This window comes from Coregonus clupeaformis, chromosome 2, assembly GCF_020615455.1.
Source record: "Coregonus clupeaformis isolate EN_2021a chromosome 2, ASM2061545v1, whole genome shotgun sequence".
NCBI classification, from domain to species: domain Eukaryota; kingdom Metazoa; phylum Chordata; class Actinopteri; order Salmoniformes; family Salmonidae; genus Coregonus; species Coregonus clupeaformis.
The window spans coordinates 6,191,295-6,214,498 of NC_059193.1; the positions used below are offsets into that span (position 1 = coordinate 6,191,295).

The following is a 23,204-nucleotide window of genomic DNA, read 5'->3' on the forward strand; positions in this document are numbered from 1 at the left end:
CCATGATGTCAAGCAAAGAGGCACTGAGTTTGAAGGTAGGCCTTGAAATACATCCACAGGTACACCTCCAATTGACTCAAATTATGTCAATTAGCATATCAGAAGCTAGTTGTAGTATTAGTGTTTATTTATTTTATTTTATTCATTTTTTGGGGGTAGATCAGCTTAATATTGCAGATAGATTGTAACTTCCATCAATGTAATTGTCTGCATCACTTCCAATCCCCCATGTTTTTTATATATATACTCCCCTTTATTCCTTTTCAACCCCGCCATCCTTTCCCTACTTGGGGTACTTGGGGTAAATTAGTGAACAACAATGCCCTCTACTTCCAGCCTACACTTACTATCTACACCTTATAGACACAGTCAATTTTACAATAATTCTATTTTATTTGTTTTTGCTCCTGAACTTAGTATTAGTGTTAATAATATTGGTGGTAGTATTCATTTTAGTAGTAATAATAGTTTTCAATGTTCAGCCTATTATTGTCATTATTATTTATTCTATGTTTCTATAACTATTCACTGTTATCATTCTTTTGTTGTTATTTCTGTTTTTTATTATAATGTACACTGAGTATACCAAACATTAGGAAGACCTGCTCTTTCCATGACATAGACTGACCAGGTGAATCCAGGTGAAAGCTATGGTCCCTTATTGACGTCACTTGTTAAATCCATTTAAATCAGTGTAGATGAAGGGGAGGAGACAGGTTAAAGAAGGAATTTCAAGCCTTGAGAAAATTGAGACATGGGGTGAATGGGCAAGACAAAAGATTTAAGTGCCTTTGAATGGGGTATGGTAGTAGGTGGCAGGCGCACCGGTTTGTGTCAAGAATGCAACGCTGCTGGGTTTTTCATGCTCAACAGTTTCCCATGTGTATCAAGAATGGTCCACCACCCAAAGGACATCCAGCCAACTTGACACAACTGTGGGAAGCATTGGATTCAACTCTGTTTTTAATACTCAGTGTATATTGTATACATTGATGCTTTGGCAATATTGATGCAATGTTTCTCATGCCAATAAATCTGCTTGAATTTGAGAGCGAGTGAGAGAGAGCGAGAGAGAGAGAGAGAGAGAGCATAATAATTATTCTAGTGAAAAATCTTGACGTGGTTATTTTTTCTCGTTCCATCTCATGCATAGAAACACTCATTAGAAGATAGAAACGCATCTTTAGAATATGGTAATACTGTGAAACAGTCCTATTGCAGGTGAATCTCCCCTCTTGGCGTTGATGATGAAAACCCAAACCTGTCGGCAGCAGAAAAAGCCTGTCCACATTGCTCTGGCTGGGATGCTGATGAAAGGATGACGCGGAGGGAGATGAAAGCTGCGAGGTCAGTGACATGGATCATGTCGTAAACGGGGTCATGGGTTTACACATGGGGTCGACCTGAGTCAGGTCTTTAAACAAAACAGCACACTGATACGAGGCCGTGCAGCAGGCAGACTGCAGCCAATGCATGGCTTGCGGCATATGTGGCTAGCGTTGTGGATTTGGGTCAACTAGGGCTGAGATGGCATTGATTTGAATGAGCATTACTCAGAAATGCACATATCTAATTTAACACACTACACACACAGAGAGAGGCTTTTGCTGTTGACAAAATGGGACAACAGGAACGGGATATTCGAGCACTCTTTTCATACATATTTTCGTGCACTTGGTTAGTGTTTTTGTGGAGAAGCTCTCTCCCCACAGTCTGAACGTGGCATATGTGCAGAGAGCTTGAGAGCGGTGCAGTAAACAGCCTCCTAGGCAGCCAGGAAGAAAACATCTGAGATGCACAGGCACCATCTGCACCGGCGGCTGCAGCTGTGCTCGCTGCCTGCTGTGGTGCTCAGGACATTACCCTCAGCTGCACCATCACAACCCCAGCCCCCCTCACCCCTAGAGAGGCGAGAAGAACATCACTAAAACATACAGTAACCACCTGGAGGTATCAGACTGGGAATCTACTGTAGCTACTCAGTCTCACATGGACCGACGGATGGATAAGAGGTGTGCTTTATTTGTTGTGAGAGGGCAGGAAACTTCTACCCTATCCCTCTCCTAACAGCAACAATTTTCCCTAAATCAAACTTTTTTGTTGAAGAGAAACAAAATATTATAGCTTTGTTTCATTTATTTTGTTTCATAGAATGTATCAATGGACTGTGAGCATATAATTTATCATTGGACTGTGAGCATATAATTTACTCAAAGATGACTAAAGAAGTGACACCATGGAAATGAAGAGAATCTTCAAAGGTTTCACATGCCTAAGGTGTGGTACCAGAACCTCAAAAACACCCCAAACTATTTGAGGAGAGAATAGATAATCAACAGAGTTACATTATCATCTCTGGAAATGGATAAACTCAATATCCGGTATAACAGGAAATTAAGCTGCCATGGCTTGGAGCAATTCCTCATATCTGTGAAACTAAACAAGGATTGGTGGAGGGTTGACATTTGGAAAACTTCCAGCGTTCCAGTATGCAGTCTAAAGAAAGACCGGTACCATCTCCGTATTGAGGCCAATCTCGACAGACATCTAATTAACAAGTACTTGATGGGTAACTTAAAATGTATGGAGTTCACGAACCATCGTTAAAAAAAGATTAAATTAGATTCAACCTTATCTCCAATTTGTGCACAGGTTAATTACCTTCGCAGCCTTTTGGGTTATTTCAACAGCACGACTACCCAGATGAACAAAATTAAGATTAATTACCATGGTATATATCTTGATACAGAGCGGGCAACTTTCAATTCTGGCATGTCACTGTAGTATCATAGTTACAAGATACAGAGGAGACCAGGGCATGAACTCAGAATTGCTATAGGGGTGCAACGGATGGAGGGCAAGTGATTTTATTGGCTAACAGTGGTTGATTGACAGCGCTCATCTGTCCTCCATTACTGACTGGTATATCCAGTCTATGAGGGTCCTAGAAGCTTCTGTCCTCCATTACTGACTGGTATATCCAGTCTATGAGGGTTCTATAAGCTTATGTCCTCCATTATTGACTGGTATATCCAGTCTATGAGGGTTCTAGAAGCTTCTGTCCTCCATTACTGACTGGTATATCCAGTCTATGAGGGTTCTATAAGCTTCTGTCCTCCATTATTGACTGGTATATCCAGTCTATGAGGGTTCTAGAAGCTTCTGTCCTCCATTACTGACTGGTATATCCAGTCTATGAGGGTTCTAGAAGCTTCTGTCCTCCATTGCTGACTGGTATATCCAGTCTATGAGGGTTCTAGAAGCTTCTGTCCTCCATTACTGACTGGTATATCCAGTCTATGAGGATTCTTTAAGCTTCTGTCCTCCATTACTGACTGGTATATCCAGTCTATGAGGTTCTAGAAGCTTCTGTCCTCCATTACTGACTGGTATATCCAGTCTATGAGGGTTCTAGAAGCTTCTGTCCTCCATTACTGACTGGTATATCCAGTCTATGAGGGTTATTGAAGCTTCTGTCCTCCATTACTGACTGGTATATCCAGTCTATGAGGTTCTAGAAGCCTCTGTCCTCCATTACTGACTGGTATATCCAGTCTATGAGGGTTATTGAAGCTTCTGTCCTCTATTACTGACTGGTATATCCAGTCTATGAGGTTCTAGAAGCCTCTGTCCTCCATTACTGACTGGTATATCCAGTCTAAGAGGGTTCTAGAAGCTTCTGTCCTCCATTACTGACTGGAATATCCAGTCTATGAGGGTTCTACATGCTTCTGTCCTCCATTACTGACTGGTATATCCAGTCTATGAGGTTCTAGAAGCCTCTGTCCTCCATTACTGACTGGTATATCCAGTCTAAGAGGGTTCTAGAAGCTTCTGTCCTCCATTACTGACTGGTATATCCAGTCTATGAGGGTTCTACATGCTTCTGTCCTCCATTACTGACTGGTATATCCAGTCTATGAGGTTCTAGAAGGTTCTGTCCTCCATTACTGACTGGTATATCCAGTCTAAGAGGGTTCTAGAAGCTTCTGTCCTACATTACTGACTATTATATCCAGTCTATGAGGGTTCTAGAAGCTTCTGTCCTCCATTACTGACTGGTATATCCAGTCTATGAGGGTTCTAGAAGCTTCTGTCCTCCATTACTGACTGGTATATCCAGTCTATGAGGGTTCTATAAGATTCTGTCCTCCATACTGACTGGTATATCCAGTCTATCAGGGTTCTAGAAGCTTCTGTCCTCCATTACTGACTGGTATATCCAGTCTATGAGGGTTCTAGAAGCTACTGTCTTCCATTACTGACTGGTATATCCAGTCTATGAGGGTTCTACATGCTTCTGTCCTCCATTACTGACTGGTATATCCAGTCTATGAGGGGTCTTGAAGCTTCTGTCCCCCATTACTGACTGGTATATCCAGTCTATGAGGGTTCTACACACTTCTGTCCTCCATTACTGACTGGTATATCCAGTCTATGAGGGTTCTAGAAGCTTCTATCCTCCATTACTGACTGGTATATCCTGTATATGAAGGTTCTAGAAGCTTCTGTCCTCCATTACTGACTGGTATATCCAGTCTATGACGGTTCTAGAAGCTTCTGTTCTCCATTACTGACTGGTATATCCTGTCTATGAAGGTTCTAGAAGCTTCTGTCCTCCATTACTGACTGGTATATCCAGTCTATGACGGTTCTAGAAGCTTCTGTCCTCAATTACTGACTGGTATATCCAGTCTATGAGTGCAAGGTAAAAGTGGTGCAAAAAACGAGACAACAAACTTAAGCTAAGGGCCAATCCCCTTCGATTAGAGGTGTGAAAAGATGGAGGGATGGTCAGACTGCACTTATGGGACACAACAAGTAAGTAGTGAGAAACCCCTCGACCTCAGGTTGACTCCACAGAGACTAACGTCATGGAAATGTGTGTCTGAAGTAAAGGTCTGACAGTGGAAGAGAAAGGAGAGAGAGCCCCGTATGCAGCCCCGTATGAATTAACCTTGTAACTATCTTAACTCCAAAGAGGGGCAGATTTAGCTAATAATACCCTGCAGTAATCTGGAATGAAGACTCCGGCACTATTCTGTGGTTGTCTGAAGTTCAGAGGTGACATTCTGAACGCGTTGGGTCAAGGACTTTAAGAATTAGATAAAAGACTCTGAATATATCATCTTCATCTTCACAATCACACCATGAGCCTCCTAGGGGTCTGACAGGGATTTCAACTTAATAAAAATCAAATTTCACTCAATATCCTTTGGTTTTGGAAGAGATTGGTGCAGCATTAGTTTTTTTAAAACGTTGATATGGTCCCTGCCATGTGCTGAAAAAGAACAGTGCATTGCATGTGATCTAACAATTCTAAGTCAATGTTGCATAAACTGTGACGTTATACTGTTGTTTCATACCAATATATTACTGTTATCAGATTCAAGCATACTCCATCATGTCTGATGGGAATAGAAAATGACACAAACCTTCAAACTAAAATAATTAATATATCATACACTCACACTACAATTAGAGGTCAGAAGGTCATTAGGAAGGGTTTATGCCACAAATGATTCATTGTTCATGTCGGACATGATCTATAGAAAGAACAATTGTGGTCGCACCACTTTACCTGAGACTGCTCCATCACGGCCATATCTGTCTAAACAGAACAAACAAACATGACAATTTCCTCTAAAGTAGACAGTCACTCCTGAACACCACATCTCTTAAAGAGTAAAGACAACTAAACCACACAGAGACAACCCTGGAGGTCATACATGAAGCTAGCTGTGCATAACTGATTAGTTGTCGACTTGGCATAGTCTTAATGAGATGTAAAAGTATTGTCAAAGATTCAATGTCCAAAAAAACACAACTGACTGATAGTGATTAATTCAAATCTATTGGTAAAATATGGGTTAGTTACTACAGTACTAGTTAAAAACGTTTTTTACCACACTCTGTAAAGGTCTGTATGATGATATTTCTGATCTTCAGTATGTTGCCTGTGGGTACTGTACATGTCATGCTGTCTCCTCACAGAAAGGTCATTAACATTAGGCCTTAAAAGGTCCTACAGCAGTGTGCTGAATCTCACTTCACACTGATAGCTGGATAAGCCTGCGAGACTCCACACTAACGCGTGTATTGGTCCGGCCCTACTACATACCCATATCTAATTTCACCCTATCATCAGAGAACACCAAATGAGTCTGAATGAACGGTAAAAAGGGGTATTTGACGAGTTTAGTGCGCACATCTGAGTTTAGTGCCACATCCTACAAATGCAAGGAAAAATGTATCATGCAATTTCAATAAGGGGTTTATTCATGACACAGCTAGGCACAAAGAGCCTCTTCTGCTGCTTTCAACACTAAAAACGGTCTGCATTTGCATTTTAAAAGAACACCTGTGATAGGCATAAATGTGTTGTGAAACAAACCGTGCAAATGGCTTGACATTTTCACTTAGCTTGTCGTCCTTTCAAAGGGAGCTGTTGGAGCGGCACAATCGACTGCTCTACTGCACTGGCCTGTCAGGTGGATGGGTCACCTTCTCCGCCCTGCAGTGCACTGGCCTGTCAGGTGGATGGGTCACCTGCTCCGCCCTCTGCTCCGCCCTGCAGTGCACTGGCCTGTCAGGTGGATGGGTCACCTGCTCCACCCTCTGCTCCGCCCTGCAGTGCACTGGCCTGTCAGGTGGATGGGTCACCTGCTCCGCCCTCTGCTCCGCCCTGCAGTGCACTGGCCTGTCAGGTGGATGGGTCACCTGCTCTGCCCTGCACTGCACTGGCCTGTCAGGTGGATGGGTCACCTGCTCCACCCTGCGCTGCACTGGCCTGTCAGGTGGATGGGTCACCTGCTCCGCCCTGCGCTGCACTGGCCTGTCAGGTGGATGGGTCACCTGCTCCGCCCTGCACTGTGCCGTGATGTAGCTAACCCAGCTCCCCATACTGGTGTGTGTGTTAATACAGAGAGGCTACCTGTATCTGGTGCTCAGGCCGTGCCACAGGGTTACCTTTGACCCCAGGACCAGCCCATGCCCAGTGCCCATTCCCTGGGCACCATGCCTTTTATCTAATACCCACCCACTCTCTCGAATAGTGCACAAAAAGTTGATTCCTCTCCCCCAGGGTGACAGACAGAGGTCATTTAATTCCATTATATTTCTTCTGTTCTTTTTAGTCACAGGATATAGAAAGATTTGGGAGAGATTTACTTGTGCAGCTAGGGGACCTGGGGGATGGTGAGTGATCCTGGTGATGAGCTTGACTAGCCTTTGAGGCCTCCTGCAACGCAAACTGACTAATAGAGAAGTGGTGTGTGTGTGTATGTGTGTGTGTGTGTGTGTGTGTGGTGGGGTGAGGGGGATAAACTGACGTGGGAGGAGGGTCCGATTCAAACATCTGCACATCTGTCAAAGAGGTTGATCGTGCTAACCCCCATTAAAATAGTTAAACTGATGGATAAATGTAAATAAACAAATGCTAACCATATTCATAAACAACATAGTAACACATCATGCAGGATGTAACAAGGCAGAAACAGTCAAACTACATCTGAAGATAGTACTTTACACACCGTATCATAGCAATTAAAGACAGCAGGGAACTTCAACATATCTGGCCACAGAGGTGATTTTCACGAGTTAATTTCCCCAATGTCAATGACTGTGATAGCTAGCTCCTCTATCTCCCATCCATACACAACACACTGCCTCCTCCGCACTCTAGATGAGTGGCTGTATACTTAGCAGGCAGCGCACGCAACATGAAAGGACTTGGAAGGTTGGACTTCTTTACGCATCCCTCATAGAGCTCTCATGGCTGCTCTCTGTGCTGCAGAGGAGAGGAGAGAAGCCCCTGTCACCCCATCACGTCATTAAATCACTAATTAGCTGCCTTTCTTCTTCTAGTACTGAACATCTGACTGGTGCATCTGCAAACTAACAGCAGACACAGAGAAAGCCAAGCCTGGCAATGTGCTCTAGCAACCAGGAGAAAAACACGCATATACGATACCGAATAATGATGTTTTTCTGATGTTAACAGGGTAATTACTATCTTTATCAAGGCTTTGAAGATGGTGGCTTAATTATGGACAAAAGGGAACGTACAGTAGGTCTGACTGAGACGACAAATGAGGTTCATTACAATGCTAGGTTGAGGTTCACACTCTTTTGATGACCGAGAGAGATATCACTTTTAATTGAATTGCTGAAAGTCATTATGGACTATGGTCATGGCCAGTAGCGTATGTGCTCTATCCTTTCATTTTAGCAAACTGCCATGTGGAGTTTATCTTTGACTGACTAGCGAGAAGTCATGAGGAATGGGACCTCCTTGGGGTTCCACATACCAGCTTGGCAATCTTTAATTATAAAAAGACCAAGACAGCTAAACAATTTAAATATTCCCCCTGCAATTAGAATGACACTGTGATATCCCGTTGGCTATTGCCCCTGCCTTGCTGCACAGCAAATTTGAGATAAGAATTGTAACACCCACAGTTTAAAATGTAACACTTTCTTTGAAATGACATGTGACCCACCGAAATATTGTTAAACTAACACTTTTCAAAGTGTTGACAAACTAACACCCCTAGAGTGTTGGGTCCCTAACACCATGGGTGTTGCACATTTCAACTTAAATTAACACTTTATTAGAGCTGATGCTCTTACACTTTTTTAGTGTTAGGGAATAACACATGTGGTGTTACAGTATTTAGGGGGGGGGGGGACATTATAGGTTGTAAAGCCTTATTTGCATATTTCCCAGCATGCTGTTCAAGTGAATGTGACAGATACCCCGTGACAGAGACATGAGACATGGTTGCTGCATTCAATAACTTATAGTCCTAAAGCCTTTACCAAGTGACTGCCTAATTGAATGTGTTTGAATTCAAATTAAACCCTTAATGACCATATATTGTACATTTCATAAGGCCTTTAGTTATGGCCTAGTTATACTCCACATTGTGGTCTGGAAATCTTGTCTCATGGGCCACATCAGACCTCCAAGTCACAATAAGCTGGTTTGTGAAGTGATTAGTAATTCCTATCGGAATCCAGTCAGAGGGAGGATATCCAACAATTGGAATATTCTATCACCCCCAACCTGCATTCAGAATGACTGTTATGATGAAGGACTTGACAAACAAGACTACCTAAACCATCTAAACTGGAAGAACCATCTCAGTAACGGGTGTAATAAATTCAACCCCTTACAGATTGGATTAGTTGAGAAAAATGTAAGCAATTTATCTTTGTATAGTAATAATAATAATAATAATAATAATAATAATAATAATAAATAATACATGCGTCTGTGTATGCCGAAACATATACAGTACCAGTCAAGTTTGGACACACCTACTCATTCAAGGGTTTTTCTTTATTTTTACTATTTTCTACATTATAGAATCAAGTAGTAACCAAAAAAGTGTTAAACAAATATATTTTATATTTGAGATTCTTCAAAGTAGCCACCCTTTGCCTTGATGACAGCTATGCACACTCTTGGCATTCTCTCAACCAGCTTCATGAGGTAGTCACCTGGAATGCTTTTCCAACAGTCTTGAAGGAGTTCCCACATATGCTGAGCACTTGTTGGCTGCTTTTCCTTCACTCTGTGGTCCAACTCATCCCAAACCATCTCAGTTGGGTTGAAGTCGGGTGATTGTGGAGGCCAGGTCATCTGATGCAGCACACCATCACTCTCCTTCTTGGTCAAATAGCCCTTACATTGCCTGGAGGTGTGTTTTGGGTCATTGTCCTGTTGAAAAACAAATGATAGTCCCACTAAGCGCAAACCAGATGGGATGGCGTATTGCTACAGAATGCTGTGGTAGCCATGCTGGTTAAGTGTCCCTTGAATTCTAAATAAATCACAGACAGTGTCAACAGCAAACCACCCCCACACCATCAAACCTCCTCTTCCATGCTTCATGGTGGGAACCACACATGCAGAGATCATCCATTCACCTACTCCGCATCTCACAAAGACAGTTGGATCGGTTGGAACTAAAAATCTCAAATTTGGACTCCAGACCAAAGGACAGATTTCCACCGGCCTAATGTCCATTGTTCGTGTTTGTTGGCCCAAGCAAGTCTCTTCTTCATATTGGTGTCCTTTAGTAGTGGTTTCTTTGCAGCAATTTGACCATGAAGGCCTGATTCACGCAGTCTCCTCTGAACAGTTGATGTTGAGATGTGTCTGTTACTTGAACTCTGTGAAGCATTTATTTGGGCTGCAATCTGAGGTGCAGTTAATTGCCGATTTCTGAGGCTGGTAACTCTAATGAACTTATCCTCTGCAGCAGAGGTAACTCTGGGTCTTTCTTTCCTGAGGCGGTCCTCATGAGAGCCAGTTTCATCATAGCGCTTGATGGTTTTTGTGACTGCACTTGAAGACACGTTCAAAGTTCTTGAAATTTTCCAGATTTACTTACCTTCATGTCTTAAAGTAATGATGGACTGTCGTTTCTCTTTGCTTATTTGAGATGTTCTTACCATAATATGGACTTGGTCTTTTACCAAATAGGGCTATCTTCTGTATACCAACCCTACCTTGTCACAACACAACTGATTGGCTCAAACGCATTAAGAAGGAAAGACATTCCACAAATTAACTTTTAACAAGGCACCCCTGTTAATTGAAATGCAACCTCATGAAGCTGGTTGAGAGAATGCCAAGCGTGTGCAAAGCTGTCATCAAGGCAAAGGGTGGCTACTTTGAAGATTCTCAAATATAGCATATATTTGTATTTGTTTAACACTTTTTGGGTTAATACATGATTCAATTTGTGTTATTTCATAGTTTTGATGTCTTCACTATTATTCTACAATGTAAAAATTTTTGTAAAAATAAAGAAAAACCCTGGAATGAGTAGGTGTGTCCAAACCTTTGACTGGTACTGTATATTAAAACAAACTATTCTAAAAATCAACCTACAACAAAGCACTCTGGGAAGAATGATAACGAGGCCCCTCCCACGTCTTTTTCACTCAGAGAGTTAACGTAAATGATCTAACAACACAGTCGAGTAACAACAACACCACACATGCTGATTCCACTGTGATTCAAATAACACTTCATTTATTAAGCACATATGGGGTCAATTTCAATCCCACTTGTGTTAACCCCACTAGAATCAACACTAAGATATAACACAACACTTTTTACCTTTACACCGAGATTTTAAAGCTTGCAAATTTGCTGTGTGCCTTGCTATTGTAAACAGAAAATCAGCAGACCTTTCTGAAACAATCACAAGTGACAGCTTTAATTGGAAAGTATATTTTGGGAAACAGAATGACATTAAAATGCTAACGGAAGAAAGGAAATTTTAATTGGAATTAAACATGAATGATGATCACTGTCTTTGTTCTTACTTGGCTTGATCATATTTTTTTGTACTCATACAGTGGGGAAAAAAAGTATTTAGTCAGCCACCAATTGTGCAAGTTCTCCCACTTAAAAAGATGAGAGAGGCCTGTAATTTTCATCATAGGTACACGTCAACTATGACAGACAAATTGAGAAAATGTTTTCCAGAAACTCACATTGTAGGATTTTTAATGAATTTATTTGCAAATTATGGTGGAAAATAAGTATTTGGTCACCTACAAACAAGCAAGATTTCTGGCTCTCACAGACCTGTAACTTCTTCTTTAAGAGGATCCTCTGTCCTCCACTCGTTACCTGTATTAATGGCACCTGTTTGAACTTGTTATCAGTATAAAAGACACCTGTCCACAACCTCAAACAGTCACACTCCAAACTCCACTATGGCCAAGACCAAAGAGCTGTCAAAGGACACCAGAAACAAAATTGTAAACCTGCACCAGGCTGGGAAGACTGAATCTGCAATAGGTAAGCAGCTTGATTTGAAGAAATCAACTGTGGGAGCAATTATTAGGAAATGGAAGACATACAAGACCACTGATAATCTCCCTCGATCTGGGGCTCCACGCAAGATCTCACCCCGTGGGGTCAAAATGATCACAAGAACGGTGAGCAAAAATCCCAGAACCACACGGGGGGACCTAGTGAATGACCTGCAAGAGCTGGGACCAAAGTAACAAAGCCTACCATCAGTAACACACTACGCCGCCAGGGACTCAAATCCTGCAGTGCAAGACGTGTCCCCCTGCTTAAGCCAGTACATGTCCAGGCCCGTCTGAAGTTTGCTAGAGTGCATTTGGATGATCCAGAAGAGGATTGGGAGAATGTCATATGGTCAGATGAAACCAAAATATAACTTTTTGGTAAAAACTCAACTCGTCGTGTTTGGAGGACAAAGAATGCTGAGTTGCATCCAAAGAACACCATACCTACTGTGAAGCATGGGGGTGGAAACATCATGCTTTGGGGCTGTTTTTCTGCAAAGGGACCAGGACGACTGATCCGTGTAAAGGAAAGAATGAATGGGGCCATGTATCGTGAGATTTTGAGTGAAAACCTCCTTCCATCAGCAAGGGCATTGAAGATGAAACGTGGCTGGGTCTTTCAGCATGACAATGATCCCAAACACACCGCCCGGGCAACGAAGGAGCGGCTTCGTAAGAAGCATTTCAAGGTCCTGGAGTGGCCTAGCCAGTCTCCAGATCTCAACCCCATAGAAAATCTTTGGAGGGAGTTGAAAGTCCGTGTTGCCCAGCGACAGCCCCAAAACATCACTGCTCTACAGGAGATCTGCATGGAGGAATGGGCCAAAATACCAGCAACAGTGTGTGAAAACCTTGTGAAGACTTACAGAAAACGTTTGACCTGTGTCATTGCCAACAAAGGGTATATAACAAAGTATTGAGAAACTTTTGTTATTGACCAAATACTTATTTTCCACCATAATTTGCAAATAAATTCATTAAAAATCCTACAATGTGATTTTCTGGATTTTTTTTCTTCTCATTTTGTCTGTCATAGTTGACGTGTACCTATGATGAAAATTACAGGCCTCTCTCATCTTTTTAAGTGGGAGAACTTGCACAGTTGGTGGCTGACTAAATACTTTTTTTCCCCCACTGTACATGCTCATACTCAGACATTTGATATAAATCATATACTACTGTTGCCTACACACATTGTTTGAAACAAATGAAAATATACCATATATAGCAACTTCAAAGTTAAACTGGCATTACAAGTACACAATTGATCTAGCAAATCACTCTCGAATCAGCAACATGCTGGGGCTCAGATTCAGAAAGCCCACTCAAATAAACAAAGCTATGGCTTCATACAGAGCCTTTTATTGTGAGAGTTGTGTCAAAGGAATTAATGTTTCTGGATATACTCTAGCTCCAAGCAGAGCCACTGCTGGAGGCTAACATGGGAATAAACACACCTCAAACACACCTAAAACAATGACCTGAAGGCAAAGTTAATTTTACTGTCATAATACCCTGTGGTTTATCAATGTTAAGTATTATGTCTTGATTTGGTAGGATTCAGACACACAACACACAGGGAGATTCTGTCCCCGTCCTTACTAACTCCTCTCACTCTCTTCCCCTCTGTCCTCCTCCCTCCTCCCTCCAATTCAGATGCAAACAGCTAAAAAACATATTTATGAGTCTTGCAACCAACTCTGATGAAAATTAATAGTGAGAGTGCGATGTTCCTTCTCAGAGCGCCATCGCTCTGCCGTTACTCTATCATTCTGACACCCAGCTCTCTCTGCGCTCAACGGGATGATTCCTGTCGCTCTTGGGGTATTTTCAGTACCAGTCAAAAGTTTGGACACACCTACTCATTCCAGGTTTTTTCTTAATTTTTTACTAATTTCTAGATTGTAGAATAATAGTGAAGACATCAACACTATGAAATACCACATATGGAATCATGTAGTAACCCAAAAAGTGTTAAATAAATCAAAATATATGTTATATTTGAGATTGGTTTCTTTGCAGCAATTCGACCATGAAGGCCTGATTCACACAGTCCCCTCTGAACAGTTGATGTTGAGATGTGTCTGTTACTTGAACACTTTGAAGCATTTATTTGGGCTGCAATTTCTGAAGCTGGTAACTCTAATGAACTTATCCTCTGCAGCAGAGGTAACTCTGGGTCTTCCATTCCTGTGGCGGTCCTCATGAAAGCCAGTTTCATCACAGCGCTTGATAGTTTTAGTTTTTGCGACTGCAAGTTCTTGAAATGTTCTGTATTGACTGACCTTCATGTCTTAAAGTAATGATGGACTGTTGTTTCTCTTTGCTTATTTGAGCTGTTCTTGCCATAATATGGACTTGGTATTTTACCAAATAGGGCTATCTTCTGTATACCAACCCTACCTTGTCACAACACAACTGATTGGCTCAAACGCATTAAGAAGGAAAGAAATTCCACAAATGTACTTTTAAGAAGGCACACCTGTTGATTGAAATGCATTCCAGGTGACTACCTCATGAAGCTGGTTGAGAGAATGCCAAGAGTGTGCAAAGCTGTCTTCAAGGCAAAGGGTGGCTACTTACTTGCTTGCTTACTACATGATACCATGTGTATTATTTCATATTTTTGATGTCTTCAGTATTATTCTACAATGTAAAGAATAGTAAAAATAAAGAAAAACCTTTGAATGAGTAGGTGTGTCCACACTTTTGACTGATAGTGTATATCAAGCATAAATACCCTGCATTACAGAGACATATTTGCTGAAACTGAAGTGCCAAGCAGAAGCAGGAGATGCTGGAGCCATGCTCCGTGCTCTGTGGGAGAACTAAAGGCATCACATTATTGATTTGCCAACTTGAGGATGACACTGTCCGTTTGTCATCGACTCTGTGATTAGATCAAGGTGAATACGTGGGAATGTGGCGTTCATTCATTTTGGGTTATTGCACACCGGACGTCAAGACAAAGTATATGAGGATTTTCCTCATGGTATGACATTAACGCAGAAACAATAGTCCCTTTTGTGATGAATAATGTGCTTTCCTGGAACATCGTGCTAACACTCCCCCTCAACACCCCTCCCTCCCTCCCGTCCCCACCCCTCCCACAGTGGATCCATCCAGTCAGAAGCCTGAGTGTAATCTCAGAAGTTGTGTCTTAATATGGCCTCTCCTCTCACCCTCCTCTGCTGGAGGGTCCCTCCACGGTGTGGGGCTGTCCATGGAGAGTAGGCAGATCCATAGACACACAGCATCTCTCTCCTCTCCTCAGTCCTTTATTGTGTCACTCCTCTCAGATGCTCTGGTGGCTAATCAGGCGCCATGTTGCTAATAATAGGCCCTTCTCGTGTAAAGGGTACGGGGGAGCTGATTTCTATGGAGCTATTAAATCTTCTCTGCACTTAGCGTCTCCTCAGCTAATAAACACTGACAGCTGTGGCCTAATGGTCCAGCCGCCAGAACTCACCACAGCGCCCACCGCACAACAATTAATTACTAATTTTGTGGGGCTACAGGTTCTTGTCAGGGAGCCCTTTCCTTTTTAAGGGGACATTGCTGTTTTGCCCATTTGAAGAGGAGCAGTTAAAACCTCATTTTTTATTTGATGAGATGGGGATTAGATATGATACTGCACATGTGAGAAAGGACTTCATTCAATCTGTTAGGTCTCTTGAGACATAAATAAGCATGTTTGCTGAGAATGTCACAATGACATTAACAGACTGGGTATAGTCATGGCTGAATGTTAGTGGTGACAAATCTGTACATATCATTTTGTTATTAGCGTGCCCAGCTCAGTATATAATGACCAGCGCCCCAGAGGGAGAATGGATCCTTGAGACTGTTACTTCAGCAACAAGGGTAATACTTGCTCTCCTTCAAGCAGCGCATTCCCTGTTCCCGCTCTCGTCATCATTCACACAAATAGCTTAACATAAAAAAGCATTTTTTTCATATCAAATACATAAACTCAATACAAAATCCTTGTACCCATTGCTGAATGTGAAAATAATAACAACATAAATGAGGAGAACTTGACAAAAGTAGCATCATTACATTCTAAGTTAACAGGGGCTCTATCTCCAGACGCCCAAATCCTGATGCGCATGGATGGAATGTCTGTGACAGAAGGTGTGAAATCCATTGTAGGGAGCAGGGGGCTTGCTGGATGAGAGAGATTTATGCTGTGTTATACAGACTGCTCACTCTATTAAGTTTAATTAGGTTGGGGCTGCTCGACTCTTCATCCTATCAGAAATATTATAACCATGCAGAGAAAGGTAACAATTGAGAGTGGTAAAGCAGTAAGGATATACATTTTTCCCTACACGGCATGCAGACACATGTAAAAGTCACTGTGTTCGATAGGAAGAACTGCAATAAATGTCCTGGCTGGGTTGTAAAGCATGGCATAAGGTCCAGTTTGTGTAGGGATGTAGCTCAGTTGGTAGAGCATGGTGTTTGCAACGCCAGGGTTGTGGGTTCGATTCCCATGGGGGGCCAGTATGAAAAATAAAAAATTATGTATGCACTCACTAACTGTAAGTTGCTCTGGATAAGAGCGTCTGCTAAATGACTAAAATGGAAATGTAAAATGTGTAGTATCCAGAAACCTACTATGCACTGATAGGTAACAGGATTTTTCTGATACTGGGGAAAAATACACATAATTTGGGAAACAACCTAGTTCCAAGTGCCAATCACCCATTAAAAAACAACCTTGGTTTAAAGTAGACAATTACTGTATCTGTAAAGTTAAGCTAACAAAAGCCCAAATTACATGAACATAGCAAAATTACATGTGAACACTGCACAAGGCAATAGAGCGCTAGTCCAACAGCCATCTCGGAGCCAGCTGATAAGTGAAGTATATTTTTTAAATACCGAAAGGTGAAGAAGAAGAAGAAGAACAATCTCCTTGGCTCTTCAGCTGTCTCCTCCCAGTCTCTATGTTGATGCATGTGGAATAATGGCCTACAATCTACCCCGACTCGACAGCTTAAATATGCCTTCCTCGCACTTGTTTTGTTATTGTCAACTGGTGCTGAGCTCCAGAATAAGATTTGAAGAGTGTTTGTATATTTTGCAGGCAAGGCTTTTTGCATGGTTAGTGTTGAAAGCATATTGTAGTATGAATATGTGGTGATAATGTTCTGGTAAAATGTTTTAAATTGAGTGTTATTTTGACATATTGATTGTATGTACATAGATTTCAAATAATTGTGTTGCTTTTCTCTGATCCCAGTGGATTTTGGCCGTCCTATTAAAACGGGCTACAGTACATTGTGTAAGATGCAGGAGAATGAGAGGTTGGTGACGGCCGGGCACTTCCCCCAGGTTAGAACAAGCGCATCATTAAATATGGGCACGAGGGTCAGGGGAATCCTGCATGCCAGCGGTGCTGCTGTGTTCTGTTCTGTTCTCTCTCTGCCTTGTTTCTTAGCCTTTCTATTAGCCCCCAGATTTATGTACAGCAAATTCCCCCTCAGGCATATTTGGCTGATTGCAGCACCTGTTTTTAATGGGGTTGACTGAGGCATTAGAATGCAGTGCTGGTGATCACTCGGCTGCTTTACAGTAGAGGACATTCCAACAAACAGAGTTCTAAAACTATATTGACATAGCCATGGTCCTGTATCCCCAGTCAAAAGGCACTGCAGTAAAATGTGTTTTAGAGAACGGGCCAGCCCGGTTGGCGAGAAAGCAGCAAGGAGCCCCTGACTGTTGCAGTCTATAATTACACTTGTCTGCTCTATGGAGAGGAGAGAGTTAGCACTGGCCCCATGGGGAAGACTTACCCGGTTGGACATCTATAACACTGGCCTGTCTCTCAGCGGGGAACAGGACCTTCGGGGGTCTGGTTGTGAGGAGAGCTGCAAAAAAACAAGCACACATTGAGAGGACAGACAGGGGGGAGAAAAGAAACATACTGAAGATTACACAGCTTCTCTTAATGACTAATGTTGACAGGATCAGTAATCCATGCAAATAGAATGGAGCTGTTTCAGTGCCGGCAAAACTCTTCCACAAACATAATTTAGAAATATCATTATAGGATATTCTGTAATCAGTTAGCCTGTGGGAGTCCCAGCACTGAGTTTTATCATTCTAAAACAAGATTATGTCATCTTTAATCTTTTTAAGATTTGAGTACACACATAAACACACACACGCACAAACACACGCGCACACACACACGCACACACACAATTTCTGTCTGAGAACAGTAGAGGATGTTTAAATTAGAACCACTTCAGACCTCAAGAGACTTGTATTACCAGGACAGTTAGCAGAGTATCGAATGCAGCAGCGAGCTGAATAATGGTGGGCCACATTGATAATGTAAAAACTCAGTGAATTAATTACAGAAAATCATCTAGAGATATGCTCTAAAAACATGTGAGTGCACTGAAAGCATTAGATCTCCTGGAGTTTAGTTAAGGGTAGTGAAATGTATCCTGTACTTTAGAACATACCCTGCCAAAGGTAAATTATAGAAGATACAGTATTTAAAAGCTGGCTACACACATGAGTGAAAGAACCTCATGGTATAGGGTTAGCTGGAGTATTTTTAAGTGAAATATCAGAACAGCAAGCTATCATGTCTACAGTTTGAGGGAGTATAACACACTCTTGGATAGAACTGTATTGGTGATAGAACTGTATTGGTGACATGACTGTATTGGTGACAGAACGATAATGCTGATAGAACTGTATTGCTGATAGAACTGTATTGGTGATATAACTGTATTGGTGATATAACTGTATTGGTGATAGAACTGTATTGGTGATATAACTGTATTGGTGATAGAACTGTATTGCTGATAGAACTGTATTGGTGATAGAACTGTATTGGTTATATAACTGTATTGGTGACAGAACTGTATTGGTGATTGAACTGTATTGGTGATCGAACTGTATTGGTGACAAACTGTATTGGTGATTGAACTGTATTGGTGATTGAACTGTATTGGTGACAGAACTGTATTGGTGACAAACTGTATTGGTGATTGAACTGTATTGGTGATTGAACTGTATTGGTGATCGAACTGTATTGGTGATTGAACTGCCTGACAAGCTCATTATTTCTAAAATGCATGTTTTCCTCTGTGTTAAAATGCATAATCTATTTTGCCAGGATTACCAGGACAGTTAGCAGAGTATCGAATGCAGCAGCGAGCTGAATAATGGTGGGCCACATTGATAATGTAAAAACTCAGTGAATTAATTACAGAAAATCATCTAGAGATATGCTCTAAAAACATGTGAGTGCACTGAAAGCATTAGATCTCCTGGAGTTTAGTTAAGGGTAGTGAAATGTATCCTGTACGTTAGAACATACCCTGCCAAAGGTAAATTATAGAAGATACAGTATTTAAAAGCTGGCTACACACATGAGTGAAAGAACCTCATGGTATAGGGTTAGCTGGAGTATTTTTAAGTGAAATATCAGAACAGCAAGCTATCATGTCTACAGTTTGAGGGAGTATAACACACTCTTGGATAGAACTGTATTGGTGATATAATGGTATTGCTGATAGAACTGTACTGCTGATAGAACTGTATTGGTGATATAACTGTATTGGTGATAGAACAGTATTGGTGATATAACAGTATTGGTGATAGAACTGTATTGGTGATAGAACTGTATTGGTGATAGAACTGAATTGGTGATTGAACTGTATTGGTGATAGAACTGTATTGGTGACATAACTGTTTTGGTGACATAACTGTATTGGTGACTGAACTGTATTGGTGATTGAACTGTTTTGGGGATTGAACTGTATTGGTGATAGAACTGTATTGGTGACATGACTGTATTGGTGACAGAACGATATTGCTGATAGAACTGTATTGGTGATATAACTGTATTGGTGATATAACTGTATTGGTGACAGAACTGTATTGGTGATTGAACTGTATTGGTGATCGAACTGTATTGGTGACAAACTGTATTGGTGATAGAACTGTATTGGTGATATAACTGTATTGGTGATTGAACTGTATTGGTGACAGAACTGTATTGGTGATTGAACTGTATTGGTGACAGAACTGTATTGGTGACAAACTGTATTGGTGATTGAACTGTATTGGTGATTGAACTGTATTGGTGATCGAACTGTATTGGTGATTGAACTGCCTGACAAGCTCATTATTTCTAAAATGCACGTTTTCTCTGTGTTAAATGCATAATCTATTTTGCCAGAGCATTAAAGACAACATAAAAGAAACAACTTCTTTAAAATAATAATTTCAGAATGGTGAAGTCTCTGAACTTTTCAACGGTCAGAATATTACCTATGGTTAATGTAATCCTTGTACAATACTAGACAAATGTGCTGCATGAAAAGCTTAAATCGCAGATGCACTGTATATAAAAACGACTGTATTGAATATAAAGTGCAAAGTCTGTGAAAATATTGACTCTGCATTCACTGTATACACAACCACTAATGATATAAAGAGCAATAAGGTTAGCTTGTTCTGCATATCTGGCAGAGTGTAGTTTACTCTACCCATTCACCAGGAGACTCAGAGTAACCTTCAACTCAAGGACAGAGAAGAAAATGGTATGTTATGATTTTCTTTATCTTTTTGGCCCCCATTTAATTTGGTCTCTCCATTGTATGAGGGATGAAGCTGGGACCCCTCATCCATCTTGGGGGGACAGCCGCAGCTTTAGCATTCAAATGAAAGCTATCATTCTTGTCAAGCAAGGAGCCAGAGAGAGCACACATGCCTGCAGACCCACAGCCACTTAATATTCTCCATCCGGCAGGACAACCCTCACTGGACGCCGGCCCCTCCTGGCCCCTCTGCAGCCCCTGAGCTCATGTAGGTCCCCTGCGGCCGGACCCCTATCTGCGGCACCACCTTGCTCCTGAGAGCTCAGTCCCCTCAGCTCAGCGGCCCAAGAGATAACACTCCGACACACAAATGAAGTATTAATATATTGTATGTCGGCATGCTTAGGTCTATTAATAATACTCTTCAAAGGGAATGCATCAAACAGTGTGGCTATGGTATGGGAATGTTCTGTTCATGCAGGCACAGTGAACTCTTTATTTACCACAGCAGTTTGGTACTACACATCTGCAAATTCCCTGCTCTGGAACTTCAAAGTAAGCAACCATGCGATGTTCTGAAGAAAGTCCATGTGATCATTATTTTCTTTATCATAGTACTTAGCATGTTTTTGCTTTTTAAAGGAGGGGTAAAATTCGCAAATATTATGGTATTTAAGATCTTACAAATAATTTCCCACCCGGTTGCACTATTTACCATGCTGTCCGTTTCCCCTCATGGATTTTCAGAGCTCCTGATGCAATATTCAGTATACTTGTTTATATCCACTTTGATAATGTACTACAGCGAGATACTGAGCTTTCATGTATTGTAAATGGATTCAGAGTTACATTTTCATTGGAAATAACACTACTGGAGCAGGCTGTGAAATGTTTCCTTCAGAGCAGTAACGTCTGTAATGTTTTCCATTGGCCCTCTGAAAACATGCCAAAACATGCCAGCAAGTGTATTGTCACAGGTGCTTATTGCGTAAGTAAAGTGGTCAAACGATATAGGATATCTCAAAGGACAGGAATATAAAATACAGGTATTTGGTCTGTGTGAATGGTTCTCTGTTTTTTAGAAGGTAAATTCATTAACCCTTCCATTGCTTAACACCTCCCTAATTTGAACTGCAAACAGCCCCCATGGTTTAACAACATCTCCCACCCCTCCCCATTTGCCAGTTACCCACTGATATGTATAAAAGGGGTATGTACAGTTGAAGTCGGAAGTTTACATACACCTTAGCCAAATACATTTAAACTCAGTTTTTCACAATTCCTGACATTTAATCCTAGTAAAAATTCCCTGTTTTAGGTCAGTTAGGATCACCACTTTATTTTAAGAATGTGAAATGTCAGAATAATAGTAGAGAGAATGATTTATTTCAGCTTTTATTTCTTTCATCACATTCCCAGTGGGTCTGAAGTTTACATACACTCCATTAGTATTTGGTAGCGTTACCTTTAAATTGTTTAACTTGGGTCAAACGTTTCGGGTAGCCTTCCACAAGCTTCCCACAATAAGTTGGGTGAATTTTGGCCCATTCCTCCTGACAGAGCTGGTGTAATTGAGTCAGGTTTGTAGGCCTCCTTGCTCGCACACGCTTTTTCAGTTCTGCCCACAAATGTTCTATAGGATTGAGGTCAGGGCTTTGTGATGTAGCTCAGTTGGTAGAGCATGGCGCTTGCAACGCCAGGGTTGTGGGTTCGATTCCCACGGGGGGCCAGTATGAAAATGTATGCACTCACTAACTGTAAGTCGCTCTGGATAAGAGCGTCTGCTAAAAGACTAAAATGTAAAATGTAAAAAATATGATGTTCACTCCAATACCTTGACTTTGTTGTCCTTAATCCATTTTGCCACAACTTTGGAAGTATGCTTGGGGTCATTGTCCATTTGGAAGACCCATTTGCGACCAAGCTTTAACTTCCTGACTGATGTCTTGAGATGTTGCTTCAATATATCCACATAATTTTCCTTCCTCATGAAATACATCCACAGGTACACCTCCAATTTACTCAAATGATGTAAATTAGCCTATCAGAAGCTTCTAAAGCATGACATCATTTTCTGGAATATTCCAAGCTGTTTAAAGGCACAGTCAACTTAGTGTATGTAAACTTCTGACCCACTGGAATTGTGATACAGTGAATTATAAGTGAAATAATCTGTCTGTAAACAATTGTTGGAAAAATTACTTGTGTCATGCACAAAGTAGATGTCCTAACTGATTTGCCAAATCTATAGTTTGTTAACAAGAAATTTGTGGAGTGGTTGAAAAACGAGTGTTAATGACTTCAACCTAAGTGTATGTAAACTTCCGACTTCAACTGTATACCTGCAAATAAGTAAATAAGCTAAATAAGGGGTCCTTTTGAAAGGGGGGTCATATAAACATGGCCTTGTATTTTTTATAGGTAACATACCACATATTCTGTCTGTGGGGTTTTAATGGGTATTAATAGGTCTAACTAAATTGGTATTAGTAGGTCTAACTAAATGGGTATTAGTAGGTCTAACTAAATGGGTATTAGTAGGTCTAACTAAATGGGTATTAGTAGGTCTAACTAAATGGGTATTAGTAGGTCTAGCTAAATGGGTATTAGGGATGCTAATGCATTCAGACTACACATTTCTGATGCAATTGCACTCAAAAGGATGCTAAGACTGCTGTTGGGGAGTGGGAGTATTACGAAGTGGAGTCGGATCTGTATGTCTTTAAAGATATATATATATATATAATTTATTAACAAGCAACAAACCAGATCTGTTTGTCAAGCAGTAGTAGG

At 41.2% G+C, this 23,204-nt stretch overlaps 1 protein-coding gene across 1 annotated transcript in view; it reads right to left on the reverse strand.

The window, feature by feature from the left end:
• The window catches only part of LOC123492856 (X-linked interleukin-1 receptor accessory protein-like 2), a 368,998-nt gene that overhangs the window by 45,510 nt on the left and 300,284 nt on the right, over window positions 1-23,204 (reverse strand). Inside the window, exon 6 of the mRNA XM_045226227.1 lies at window positions 17,643-17,717. Within this exon, the coding sequence (XP_045082162.1) occupies window positions 17,643-17,717 (75 nt within the window). The remainder of the gene's footprint in view (window positions 1-17,642; window positions 17,718-23,204) is intronic.